The following is a 14392-nucleotide window of genomic DNA, read 5'->3' as shown; positions in this document are numbered from 1 at the left end:
TTTAAGGGTATTCATTTGATGGTAGTTGGTCTATTTTAAATTCTGACCAATTTGAGGGATTATGATCTTGGAAAGATTATGATTGTTATCAGTTAAGAAGATCATACTAAAATTTTGGAGGGTAAAACATTCGCCTCTGATTCTGTGTTTATCAAAGGACATTTGTGCAATTTTTTTCTTGGTAGAAAATGTGAGAATTTTCTCTCGTTTACCAAATCAATAAGCTTGATTTATTTTGTTAAAGGTAAGGCAGATTCTGGAATGGATGCTTTTGTATTACAGGAGAGAAGAATGTAGTATCTTCTTTCTCAGTTTATGTTTAAAATAATAAGACTTCTGGCATTTTGAGTTTTGATAATAATAGTCAAAGTGTCTATGGTATCTTCTGTTATTGAACCCAACATTTTATTTCATGTGATTATTCTTATAATTATTTAAAAACAATTGTGGGCTGATCATGGGGCTCACACCTATAATCCCAGCACTTTGGGAGGCTGAGGCAGGTGGATTGCTTGAGGTCAAGAGTTCAAGACCAGCCTGGCTAACATGGCGAAACCCCATCTCTACTGAAAATGCAAAAAAAAAAAAAAAAAAAAATTAACCTGGCATGGTGGCAGGTGCTGGTAATCCCAGCTAGTTGGGAGGCTGAGGCAGGAGAATCACTTTAACCCGGGAGGCAGAGGTTTCAGTGAGCTGAGATCATGCCATTGCACTCCAGCCTGGGCGACAGAGTCAGACTCTATCTCAAAATAATAATAATAATAATAATAATAAGTGGTTAATTAAAACATAAATTATTTCTATCATTAATATATGCACGTTAGTTTTCAAACTTAATTTCAAAAGAATTATTATGTAAACAGCAACCCTGTATCCCACTGCTTTCAGATTTTTTCCTTTCCTCTAAGTAATATATCTATTTCTTAATTTACTTCAGGCATTATCTGTTGACTTCCTGTTACAACCCACCTCACTTCTTCATACTCAGTTTTTATAGTCATAGTTTGCATTATTAAGTAGGTACCTAAAATATCACTTCCTGTAGAACCAAATAGTATCTATGATTACATTTCCTCCTTTTACAACTTTTTGTTTTTCCCAAACTGAGTAACTGCTTCACCTTCTCTTTCTCATATTTGCTAATTTCAGTGTAGAGATCCTTAATTTTTCCTTCAGGTTGTCCCATGTCTACTGATAGTATTTTCAAATATTTACGTAAGTCAGATAGTGTATCAGTTGCCCTTTTTCCTGGAAACTTCTGTGCCAGAGACCTCTGCATTCCTGTTCCTGTGCGAGCTGGCTGCATATGGCTCCACTGCTGAGCTGTCCTGATTTGAGCCCCTGTTTCTTCCATCCCAGGTCTTCCATCTCTTGGTTAACACCCTCACTTTGCTGAAGCATGGCCTGCTGTAGTTTCTTATGAAATGATGTATAGAAGGTAGATGTCTTATGATTGTGCATTTATAAAGATATCTTTAGTCTGTTCTCAGAACTGATTGCTTTGGCTAGGGCTCGCACTTATTGTCAGAGTTTCACCAACTACTCCAGGTCAGAAGCCTAGGCCTGAGTCTTACCTCCCACTGGGCCTTTTCTCCTTCGTTTCTCTGGAAAATACATTTAGACACCTGTAATTTCTCAGGTCTACTAACAGTTACCTATCTGCTTTCTAGCTTCCGAATTTTATAGACATGTTTCTTCTTTTCTCCTTGACATTTCTTCAGTTTTCTCTGTTCTTGTGGGGCTTCCCCTTAATTTCTTTTAATATTATTTTGCAGGGATACCAGCATGGAATACAAACTGTCATTTTAAAACAAAAAGCCTTAACTAGTTTTATTTTCCCCTTGGCATAGAACAATTTGTTATTTTCGCTCACAGTCCTGCGGATTGGCAGCCTTAACTGAGCAGTTCTAACCCCAGGCCTCTCCTGGTTGCCGTGAGACAGAGGCCAGTGCTGATGTCTTGAGTGGGCTGGACATCAAAGATGGCTCCTTTTCATGACTGCAGTTTGTGCCGCTTGCTGACTTGGGCACTGACATTTGGCCCCTCCATGTAGCTTGGATGGGACAGATACCCAGGATCTCAATGGGGAGCATGCCAGGAGCCAAGGGTTTCAAGAGGCCTAGTTGTTTTTTTTTTGTTTGCTTAACTAGTTTTTTTTTTTTTTTAATGAAAATATTTGGCCATGATAAAAGTTTAGACTAGAAAGGAGTATTCGATGAAATCTTCCTGCACCTGAGAGCCTTGAGAGCCTTACTTACGATATCTGGAGGCTTACTACTGTTATTTCAGAAATTGAGTATTCAAGCTTGTATGTTTATATCCCCCCTCCCTTTTTCTTACACAAGTAAGAGTATCTCTTCTCTACCATTTTTTCCACTTCATATATTAATAGCTTATGGATGGATTTATATTGGTACATCTACATCTATCATTATTTCTACATCTATCATTATTAATAGCTTATATATTGGTACATCTACATCTATCATTATTTCCATGTCTGCAGTTACATCTGTGTTGATGTACAGCAATAGCTGAGAGGTAGAATGTCAATATATGAGGTGATTACTGTTTTCTCCTTTGGGTTTGCTATACTTTATGCTTGAGAATAACATCTCAATTGAATGTGGACAGATAGTGTAATTCATTTTCTTTGTTGTTTTCTTTTTATACATTTTGTATATGATAGCCTCCCATCCAGCCCCTTTTTAGTAATTCTTTTTTCTTTTTTTTTTTTTTTGAGACGGAGTTTCGCTCTTGTTACCCAGGCTGGAGTGCAATGGCGCGATCTCGGCTCACCGCAACCTCCGCCTCCCGGGTTCAGGCAATTCTCCTGCCCCAGCCTCCTGAGTCGCTGGGATTACAGGCACACGCCACCATGCCCAGCTAATTTTATGTATTTTTAGTAGAGACGGGGTTTCACCATGTTGACCAGGATGGTCTTGATCTCTTGACCTCGTGATCCACCCGCCTCGGCCTCCCAAAGTGCTGGGATTACAGGCTTGAGCCACCGTGCCCGGCCAGTAATTCTTTTTTCATATATTACTTTTGAACTCTACTTCTATGAAGTATAAGCAGTATTTCTGTGGATAACACCCCCCCATGGGCACCGAGGAAGGAGAACTATCCAAACCCCAGGCAAAATTAGTGCCTGAAGAATATCTTAGTTTATAGTGTTATTACTCAGCTATTTCCTTTATGTAATCCTTTATATATAATCATATATTAGTTTATAGAATTAGTGCCTGACGTATAACTTACTGCTTACATATATCTGGCTTATATAATCATACTTAATACTTATATCTAGCATACTTAGTTCTATATAATCTTTCTATATAATCATATAGGTATTGTAGTCGGAGCTGTACTGACACAGTGCTGATTTATAGAATCCTTCTATATAACCATATAGTAGTTTGTAGTAGGAGGAATGCCTAGAGCAGTCACAGAACAGAAGCAGTACATGGAAAATAGCCAGACCAGGACAAGAACCGAAGACCCAGGCGGTGGCATCCCTGCCTGAAAGGGCATACACTGTATGGCAGGCTTGGAGCAAGAGCCTTTCCTCCTGATAAAGGAGTTATAGTACCTTGCATCCAGTTTCTGTGGAAAGTAGGCCTCAGGCCTAAGATCCTGGAAATAACCAAGGGAGAAGAACCCTTCTGGTATGACCAGTCACGACGGCTGTACACCCTGTCAGTCTTTTCTCGCTTCTGTGCTAGCTCAAATCATCCTCCCATAAATATCTTAAGAGAAATGCACAAGTCTGTCAGCTCCCACTGCATTGGCTTACAGTATCCTTCTATTAGAAATCCTTTGAAGTCTCTAGCCCCCAGATAAGAAGTGTTGCACACAACACCTGTTGCACACAGCCCACCCCTTGCCTGTAATCCCAGGACTGGGAGTTGTGACCTAATAGGGGTAGACCCCTCCTTGTAACCTAATGGGGGTGGACCCCTTTTCTGTACACGACCCTCTACTACTGCGCACGGCACGGCCTCCTACTGTGCACGGCCCACCTCTCTGCCCAGGTAACATAATGGGGTGGCCCCCTCGCTTGTGACTCACATGATTATGTATGTCCTATTACTAATCCTATAGATGGTAACCTCACTCCTCACAACCCTGCCCCCTGCTTGTACCTAATAAATGCAGATGCTTCTGGGGTTTGGGGCTCTCACTACTCTCCGCTCACAGGTGAGTCCAGATGCTCTTCACCAGTTCTTCAGTGTCCTATCTCTTTACTTCTCAGATCTTGCACCTCAAGCATAAGGGACACCCCACGACCCTGTGGGGCATAACAGCCCTACATATTTCTTCTTCTTCTTTTTTTTTTTTTAAACAGAGTCTCACTTCATCACCCATGCTGGAGTGCAGTGGCATGATCTCCACTTACTGCAACCTCTGCCTCCTGGGTTCAGGTGGTTCTTATGCCTCAGCCTCCCAGGTAGCTAGGACTATAGGCACTAATTTTTGTATTTTTGACCCTGACTAATTTTTGTATTTTTAGTAGAGACAGGGCTTCACTGTATTTCCCAGGCTGGTCTCAAACTCCTGAGCTCAAGTGATCCTCCTGCCTTGGTCTCCCAAAGTTCTGGGATTACAGGCATGAGCCACCATGTCTGGCCTGGTATTTCTTCATTTTTCCGATAATATACTGATTTCTGCCATAGACGTATTTTAGCATTTCTTATTTTAGACTTATAGAGTCACAGAAATTTAATGAAAGTCATCAAAGTCATTTTTTTTTTTTTTAAGATGGATTCTCGCTCTGTCACCCAGGATGGAGTGCAATGACCTGATCTCGGGTCACTGCAACCTCCACCTCCCAGGCTCATGCGATTCTCCTGCCTCAGCCTCCCAAGTAGCTGGGACTACAGGCACACACCAGCACACCCAGCTAACTTTTGTATTTTTAATAGAGATGGGGTTTTACCATGTTGGCCAGGATGGTCTTGATCTTTTGACCTTGTGATCCACCCACCTTGGCCTCCCAGTCCTGGGATTACAGGCATGAGCCACCGTGCCCAGCCCAGAGTCATTCTTTGAGCAAACATTTGAGTGCTTTCCAAATGCTAGGTACTGTGAATGATGTTGAGGATATAAACAGAAATGAAGCTGATTATGTGCCTTCCAGGGTCTTGAAGATGGTGAGATATGAGTCTTCTAGTTCATTGCTGAAAAGTGAACAAGTCCTGGCAGGAGCATGAAGAAGAGGAAGGAAGACCATGGAGGGCCTTTGAGAAGAGATGATATGTTTTAGGAGAAATAAAGTGCAAGCAGACAGTTGCCAAGTATCCAATAGTAGAAAAGTGCATTCCAGGTGGAGAAACAGCTGTGCAGGCATGAGAGTGAAAAAGGATTGCATGTTCTGGGTTCATGGCAGGCATTAAAGATAGGGAAGGTAGGCATGAGCCACATCTTGAGAAAATTTGTATGTCATGGGAAAGGTCTGGACTTTGTATCTGGGAAACCAGTGGAGGATTTTAAGCTAAAAAATAAGATTCATAATTAAATAAAGTAGATTGGGAGACATTATCAGGAAGACTAGATAGGAAGCTATTGCTGAAATCCACACTGAATGTAGTGAGGGCCTAAACTCTTACAGTTTGTAGTTAATACTAAATGAGTAATAAATTATAAAATAAAAATACCACAGGCTGATCGTAGAACCCAACTGCTATTTTATGACAGTCAATGAAAAGTTGTTTATATATCACAGGTTATTTGTTTAAAATATACTTCTTTATTGAGATAATAGCATATTCAAATGCAGCTGTAAGAAATAATACACTTTGCTCAGTTTTCACCAATGGTAGTATTTTGCAAAACTATAGTACATCACACCAGGATATTGACATCATTACAGTCACACAAATGTACTTTTTGTGATTTTATGGTAGGATCTCACTATTTTGCCCAGGCTGGTCTTGATTTCCTGGACTCAAGTTACCGTTCTACCACAGCCTCCTTGGTAGCTGGGATTACAGGTGTGTATTACCATGCCCAGCTCTATAGATAGCTCCTGGAATTATATATATATACATATATATATAGAACTATATAGATATACTTTAAAAATGTGACCTCGGCCAGGCACAGCGGCTCACCCCTGTTATCCCAGCACTTTGGGAGACTGAGGCGCCAGATCACCTGATGTCGGGAGTTCGAGACCAGCCTAACCAACATGCAGAAACCCTGTCTCTGCTAAAAGTACAAAAATTAGCTGGGCGTGGTGGTGCACACCTATAATCCCAGCTACTCAGGAGGCTGAGGCAGGAGAATCCCTTGAACCTGGGAAGCGGAGGTTGCAGTGAGCCAAGATCGCACCATTGCACTCCAGCCTGGACAACAAGAGCAAAACTCCATTCTCAAAAAAAAAAAAAAAAAAAAAAAAAAAATGCAACCTCATAGTCCACTAGGAGCTGCTTAGTTAAATGACGTGACTTCCAGTATAAAACATGTATAGAATTCTATGTCTATTATCATTTTAAGGGTGGCCTAAAAATGGCTTGGTTAGACCAAAAGCACCCATGGTGTACCTCTCATGTTTGTTTAATTTCCAGAGCACAGTGCAGGTCCAGCATTTAGGGTCCCCATGTGTATTTGCTGGATAAATGATTAAAAGGCTGAGAACATGCACATCCACACACAGTGCTTCTTAGTGATACTTCCTTAGCATCAGTGTTTTGTTTGCTGAGTCTTGAGGCCTTAGTGGCTACTCTTGAAGTGATTAGCAACATTTGTGAGCTTAGTCCAGGTAATGGAGCTAGACTTTGAAACAGGACTATGGAAATAGAAAGTGTGCTAACGTTGAGATATTTGTACCTTTCTTTCAAATTGTGCTGTGGAAATCTTTGCAAGTCTTTTTAGCTAAACAATATTTCAAGGGCCCTGTCAAAATGTTAGTTCTATTATAGTGGTTAAATGACTTCAGACAATACATGTCTTACCAGATTTAAAAAGCAGAGACAGTTCAAGCTTCTTCATTGACATTGAATTTTATTTAAATAAAATGTAGGTATCTCCAGTTCTGACCCCCTCATCGAGTTCCATGAAATTAAATGACTTGTTTAATATTATACAAAGTGTCTCACTGACTCTGACCTGGAAGTTATCTTGGCATTTAGATAATTTTGTTGCAAAATGAGTGACTGATAGCAGAGAAAATCAGGGAGACTAAAAATAATAAGACAAACATTTTCTCTAGAGTCTAGATTTATGTTAGAAAGAACTCATCAACTTGGTGATTTGGAATTGGGGCTCTTTAGAAACCAGAGCAGTCATGAGATTACATGGTTAGCAGTGATGGGTAAACAAACTTAAGGTCTTTGACCCTTAATATCATTACCTTACATTTCTTTATCCAACTAGAGTGATGTGCATATTATGTTTAATAAATTATTTTTTGCTTGTGTATGTGCATGCATAGCTATTTTGGTTTCTTTAAAGTTCTTATGGAGATAATATGATTTGAATGTTATGCTTTCAGTTCAAGAAAATTGATGGACATATAAAACTAAGGTATAGCTAAAATTAATGCATAATTAAGATGTTTTCCCCAAACATCCTATCTTTTATATCAGAGGATACTAATGAAATCTTTAAAAAAGTGTCACAAATAATTTCACAAAAGACTGTATCTCCAAACTACTTAAAGTTTCTGAATTAAAGACTACTAAATTCTATATGCATTCTAGTATTGGTTCTATACCTTAGACTAACCATTCAGATTAATAGAAAACTTTTAAAAATCTTAACTAATATGATGATTGGTTTGTATGACAATCTCTACAGTGCATATTCATTTAAAACTTTTTCAGAACCACTCAGTTGTAGTCGTGTCTGAATAAAGGCAAGCAATGCAGTGTGCTTTTGAATTTATTTAATTTGATGCTAGAAAGTTTTGATGGTTTTGGCAAGTGTAATGAAGAATATAACCAAGTGAAAGAATGATAGATGAGTCAGAAGCTAATCCTGGGCCCATCCTACTGTCTGTTTTTTGAATTAAGGAGTACATATGTTTACTAAATTTTGACTAATGATCAATGGTAAATTTAAAAAACAACTTTATTTTTTTCTTAGTTTTTGGTGTCTTCCACAAGAGTATGAGCTCCTGAATGACAGTGCCTATCTTTTTTTTTTTTGAAACGGAGTTTCACTCACGTTACCCAGGCTGGAGTGCAATGTCGCGATCTTGGCTCACCGTAAGCTCCGCCTCCTGGGTTCAGGCAATTCTCCTGCCTCAGCCTCCTGAGTCGCTGGGATTACAGGCACGCACCACCATGCCCAGCTAATTTTTTGTATTTTTGGTAGAGACGGGGTTTCACCATGTTGACCAGGATGGTCTCGATCTCTTGACCTCGTGATCCACCCACCTCGGCCTCCCAAAGTGCTGGGATTACAGGCTTGAGCCACCGCGCCCGGCTGACAGTGCCTATCTTAATTTGTTTTTGCTTCTTGTTTCTGGCATATGATAGGTGCTGGAAAAATATTTTTTATCTATTTTTCTGAAATTCCCTCTCTCTCATCTGTTAGGCTTTTCAGTATCTTGTGTTTTTTCCTTTACTTTTCCTGACCCCCTTAAAAATCTTCATCCTCTTCTTTTTTTAAAAAAAAAAAAAAAAGGAGAGAGAGAGATGGTGACTTGCTCTGTGGCCCAAGCTGGAGTATAATAGCTTGATCATAGCTCACAGCAGCCTCAAACTCCTGGGCTCAAATGATCCTCCAGCCTCAGCCTCCCAAGTAGCTGGGACTGCAGATGTGTGCCACCCGGCTCAGCTAATTTTTACTTTTATTTCTTAGAGACAGGATCCTGCTGTGTTGCTTAGGCTGGTCTTGAATTCATGGCCTCCTCAGCTATCCTCCTGCCTTGGCCACCCAGGTTGTTGGGATTATAGGCATAGGACACTGCACTTGCATTCTCTTGTACTTTTTAAATATATCTTTCTTTAGTTTATTGGGTATCTGCCTAATCACCGGAGAGCTCTGATGCTGGGCAACACAATATATGTACCTTTGTATTGAGAACACCAGACACAATATTATACAGATAAATGATGATAAGTATAACTTTTATGTAAAGCACTATATATTAGGATGCTTTTCAGTGCTTTTATTTATAGTTCTACAACACATTCTGTCATTTTAATTTAGAAGTAGTCATACAGCCATTCTTTGTTAATCAGGAAAAAATAAAAACTATGGATCCAAGTGTACAAAAAGCTACCCTTTCCATAGATTTATTAAAACATAATATAAATATATTTTTAAGTTAGACAGTTAATTATCTGACTCCTAGATACATTCTCTGACTTGGAGGAAGTCAGAGATTATTAATGTGTCTAGGAGTCAAGACAATTATTATCCCATAGGTGAAATTGGATCAGGTAAATGTGAGTTGCCAAGGCTGCCCTGGATAAAATGTTCATTAGGAAAATGTTAAATGATTCTACTGGTAATTTTGTTTGAAGAAATGTGAGGGTGAATGGTGTTATAATTTCATGAAAAAGAAAACCATATATTTTGGAGTAGTACTTGTGAGTAGGTAATTCATATTTAATGACATTGAGAAGTTCCCAAGGCTGTGCTGGGAGAGTCAAGGGGTCTGTTTGGACAGAAAACATGGTTTCTGTCTTGTGTCTCTGCTTTGCTCTTACCCATTGGCCTTTGAACCAAGTCCAGTCTGCGTTCATCCTTAATCATGGATCAGTGGAACCAAATAGCATAGAAATTACATTATTACTTGACCTTCAAGATAAGTCTACCTGCTATAGAAGAAAAACTCAAAAGCAGGACTTTTAAAAGGAATCTTTTATACAACTGGCCATTTTAATGCTATTAATTTCATTTTTTAGTATCTCTCATTTTTTCTCTTTTTCTGTCTTTCTCTCAATAAAGCAACATAATGGCTTTCAGCTGTGCCTCCACTCAGAAAATGTGTCCAAATTGCTTGTGCAGGCCAGTTAGTTGGATTACCTCATAGATGACAAATAGGAGGTGAGATAGGATTGGGGTCAATATACGTTGTCTTCATTTTGTCATGGTCCTTTATGCTTTGACATTTCAAATTGATCATCAAAAGTAGCGAAAGGCAGCTGCTGTTTGTTTCTTTGTTTAGTTTGTTGCTTTGTTTAGTGTTTGTTAGTTTGTTTCTTTGTTTACTCTATTGGTAGAATTGCCTTGGTAAGTATAACTTGGATATACAAAGTCTAGTATTTATTTTATATAGAATTGGTCAACTGAAAATTCAATTTCTATCTTGGAGGACTCACTCTTCAAAGATACTGCAAAGGCTGGGTACAGTGATTCATACCTGTAATCTCAGTACTTTGGAAGGCCAAGGTGGGAGGATTGCTTGAGGCCAGGAGTTCAAGGCTGCGGTGAGCTGTGATTGTGTCACTGCACTCCAGCCTGGGCCACAGAGTGAGAAACAGAGAGAGGAAAAAAAAGATGCTGCAGAATAGAATGCATACATAGCAGTTTATCTGAAATTAAACTTGGTTTATGTATTTTCAATATCCACATCTGTAAAGTAAACCTATCTTTAGAAGTGTACTGGTATTTTGGGCAAGAAGTGCTTCATATTGCCTCCCATTATTTTAGTATATGATTATTGGATTTCACTTAATTGGTTAGAATTTAATAACTTATCATTGTTATTTGTAAAATGTATACTTAGACACAAATACTGTTGTAAGTGTTTACATTATTAAGAGTATTACATTTTACTGTAATTATTGTCTTGTTTTGAGAAATTGCAAATTGCTCTTAACCTGAATTTTGCTGATCTCAGTTTATGGAACCACATGACTCTTAAGGGTCAATAGGATTTGAATGTTTGTTTACTAGCCCTGTGATCCACAGTAAATTAATAAAGCCCTTTGTGCATTTCTCCTCTGTAAAGTGGAGCTAATAATGAGTATCTATATTATGGGGATTTTGAAAGGATAAATGAGTTGATAACAAAGGCTTATGATTATTAATGTTAAAATGCTTAGATAAGAACCTAGAAATAGTAAGCATTCAATAGACTTTAGCTGCTATGTTATTAATTTTTCTATTATGTAGAGATTGAAAACATTCTGTACATACTTTTGATGTATTTTTATAACAAATAAATTCTGTGTAAATTTAAGATCTATTTTCCATGCTCACATATTAGCAAGGGACTAATTAATTGAATTAATGCAGAGGCTGTTTATTGAATTTGTGCCATGGAATATATTAGGCACTTTGGAGAGTACAAGATTGTTTCCCTCAAGAAGCTTACTTAATATCCATAATATAAGATAGTAGGAGAGTTGGCATTTGACTAAATGGCTAAAATATGCCTAGCTGTGATATAGGAAATTGGTTTATTTGGGCTCAGGGAATCTTAACTCTGTACCAAATTTACAATGAGCACATGTTTTTTGTTGTTGAACAGGTTTCTGCATGTTTGTACTGAGTTTGGTGAAGAAACATTGTCGTCTGCAGTTTTATATGGTGTGTATTAACCATTATTCCTTAGTCATTATCTGTGATAAAAACCCTTAACTTTTTTTTTCTTTTTGTAGTGAGAAGATACAGTCGAATCTGCTAGCTGTTGTTTTGTGTGAATGTGAGGGATATTTGGATTTCAGATAACTATTAAATATAAATTAGTAAAGTTGAGAAGTTTGTGAGCATTTTAAAATTTAAACTGTTTTCAAAGTTTACTAAAAACTTTTTCTTTGAATATTTTCAAAGGCTGTAAATTTAAAGTATTTGGGTTTCTTAAATTTGTAGAAATTTGAAGAATTTTCTTAGTGTCCTGATCAGTAACTAAGTCTGGGAAACAACTACCATATTGTTCTGTGAAGGTAGCTGTTTACTTGCACTTGGCAGGAGCATAAAGGAACAGAGCATGTACTGTCTTGGTAGTTATGTTTGGTCATAGAATTCTGTAATTCTTTTTGGCATAAGGTATTTTGTGCAATGTACCAAAGCCTATCTTAAGAAGTGTAACACTTTACATAGGAACTTTTATTATTTTATAAAACTGTAGCTAGTAACGCTGTGCAATGCAAAGTAGTATTCAGATCTGTAAATTTAAGTAATTGGCTTATTTTGGACTTGGAATATATTTTCTGTTTTTTATGCTTAGCTTTTCTCCATTAAGACATTCTGTAGAACATCATTGCTGGGTAATTGTTGTGTTTCTTATGTTTCTAATTTCAGGGGATCTGAGCATGAAGAGTAAAATTCTTAGTGAGTTTCATGTACCAGCAATCAAGACAATTAAAAATAGTAGAATATCCAGTGAAAATATAAATGGTATCTATTGGAAAAAAATTTATGAATTTTTAAGCAATCAGGGTAAAAGAGAATTGTATCTTCTAAGGAGATAAAAATAGAACAAAATAAGGCAACCAATATAATATGGTTGCTTAACCAGAAACAGATTTATTAAGAATAAATCAAAAGGCCAGGTGTCGATGGCTCATGCCCATAATCCCAACATTTCGGGAGGCGAAGGCAGGCAGATACCTTGAGCCCAGATGTTTGAGACCAGTCTGGGCAACATGACAAAACCCCATTTCTACAAAAAATACAAAAATTAGCTGGGCATGGTGGTGTGCACCTGCAGTCTCAGCTACTGGGGAGGCTGAGACAGGAGGATCACTTGAGCCTGGGAGGTCAAAGCTGCAGTGAGCTGTGATCACACCACTGCACTCTAGCCTGGGTGAGAGAGTGAGACCCTGTCTTAAGAGTGGGAGTCCAGGGAGAATAAATCAAAATCTTAAGAATTTTTAAAAGTAATTTTATGAATTTCAATAAAAATTATAAGACTAGTACATGGAAACCCTAGCTTCTTTTTGTTTACATTCTACCCATATTACTTATGTTAAAAGTGGCCATCTCTAAGGCTAGGTAGAATTGGTGAAACACAAAGGTTTTTAAAAATTTGAAATTGAATACTGTCATTGAAGTAATTTTTAGCATTTTTTGATAACTGCAGAATGCAGCCAGAGTAAAGTGTTCCTCTTTAAATGCTAAAACATCAACGGAGATTTCTCATTATCACTTTCTTATTCACAAATCTAATGATTCAAGATAATGGTTTATTTTTTATATGTTTTAAAATTTAGTACTATATCTATTATGGGAATTCTATTTGTATATAAATTGAGGTTACTTTGTTAAATAAATGTTTTCATTATTTGAAGGTTCCAGTAGGCAACAAAAGAAACATAATTTACTAACAGTGTTTATTTTATATGACTCTTAACTTACACATTTTGACCCAAAGTCATGGTAGATATTTGTGTTTCAGTATTGCTGTTGCTTCTTCAGCTGCACTGATCAGTTGTGTTCACTAATTTTTGTATTGTTGGGCTATTAACAGTTCGCATGGACTCATGTCACTTTACTGATAATTGTTACTCAGTCACACCTTGTCATCCAAAGTCTGTTTGAAGGCATGATATGGTAAGGCAACAGTATTATGCTGCTTTATAGTTATGTCGTAGCACTTTTATAGCTCTTTAACATTGGACAGCATCTTACAGGTTTCTACTAAAATGTACTGTTTGTTGTTCCTGTATTCCATTGAACTGTCTTACTGAGTTTTGCTTACTATTTGACAACTAAAGACAAAATGCTTCATTAACAACTGGATACCATTCTTATTCAAGTTCCAAATAAAATGTAGGAAGTTCCCACAAAAGCCCCAAACAATTACATTTTCAGGTGTTAATAAACCCTAATGTGACTTTTCACAAAAATAGACTTTAAAGATAATGTTTGCTAAGATATTATTTACATAGAATGCAAAAAAAAAAAAAAAACCCACGCAAAGAAAACTTTGCTTGTTAATAACTGCTATGAGGATATGTATGTTTTTTCAGGTGAAAGTTGGGTAGGTTTTCTACTTTGCTCTTATGTAGACCTGGGTTTCCAGATTGTAGAAATTCATCACTCTATGGCAGTGGCTTGCATATTCAGAAAGCATTTTTGTTAGGTAAAAATTATAACTTAAAAATTAGTTGAAATGGAGAAAAAGCTTAAGATTTAAAAAACTAACCATACTTTCCCCATGTTCATTTTAAACTCATTAATTAAAATCTTTAACAGTTGGTGGGTTTTATCAAGATATATCGTATTCCCTTGACAGCTTCATGTCTTTTTACCAAGAGTGTGGGTGTGTGTCTGTGTGTGTGTGTGTCTGTCTATGTGTATATGTATGTGTATGTGTATGTGTATGTAACCAGAATCATTTTAAGATTGTTTTTCATGTATTGTACAGACTTTTCATTGATAGAGGCAGTTACTGAAGTAAGTAGGTTCTGTACATTAGTAGAGTTTACTGAAATCACAAGCTAAGATAGAATTAAAATTAATAATTGAGAATATGTAATAAGAGCTT

At 37.4% G+C, this 14392-nt stretch overlaps 1 protein-coding gene across 2 annotated transcripts in view; it reads left to right on the top strand.

Moving 5' to 3' along the window:
• CDS1 (CDP-diacylglycerol synthase 1) overlaps nucleotides 1-14392 on the top strand; it is a 67270-nt gene that overhangs the window by 35636 nt on the left and 17242 nt on the right. For both annotated transcript variants that reach the window (XM_032239711.1, XM_032239709.1), the window contains exons 6-7: nucleotides 11432-11490; nucleotides 13373-13455. In XM_032239711.1, coding sequence (XP_032095602.1) covers nucleotides 11432-11490; nucleotides 13373-13455 — 142 coding nt within the window. The remainder of the gene's footprint in view (nucleotides 1-11431; nucleotides 11491-13372; nucleotides 13456-14392) is intronic.

The sequence above is a fragment of the Sapajus apella genome, unplaced genomic scaffold (genome assembly GCF_009761245.1).
Source record: "Sapajus apella isolate SASKATOON/1434 unplaced genomic scaffold, GSC_monkey_1.0 scaffold45, whole genome shotgun sequence".
NCBI lineage: Eukaryota > Metazoa > Chordata > Mammalia > Primates > Cebidae > Sapajus > Sapajus apella.
This window is presented reverse-complemented; position numbering and strand designations above follow the sequence as displayed.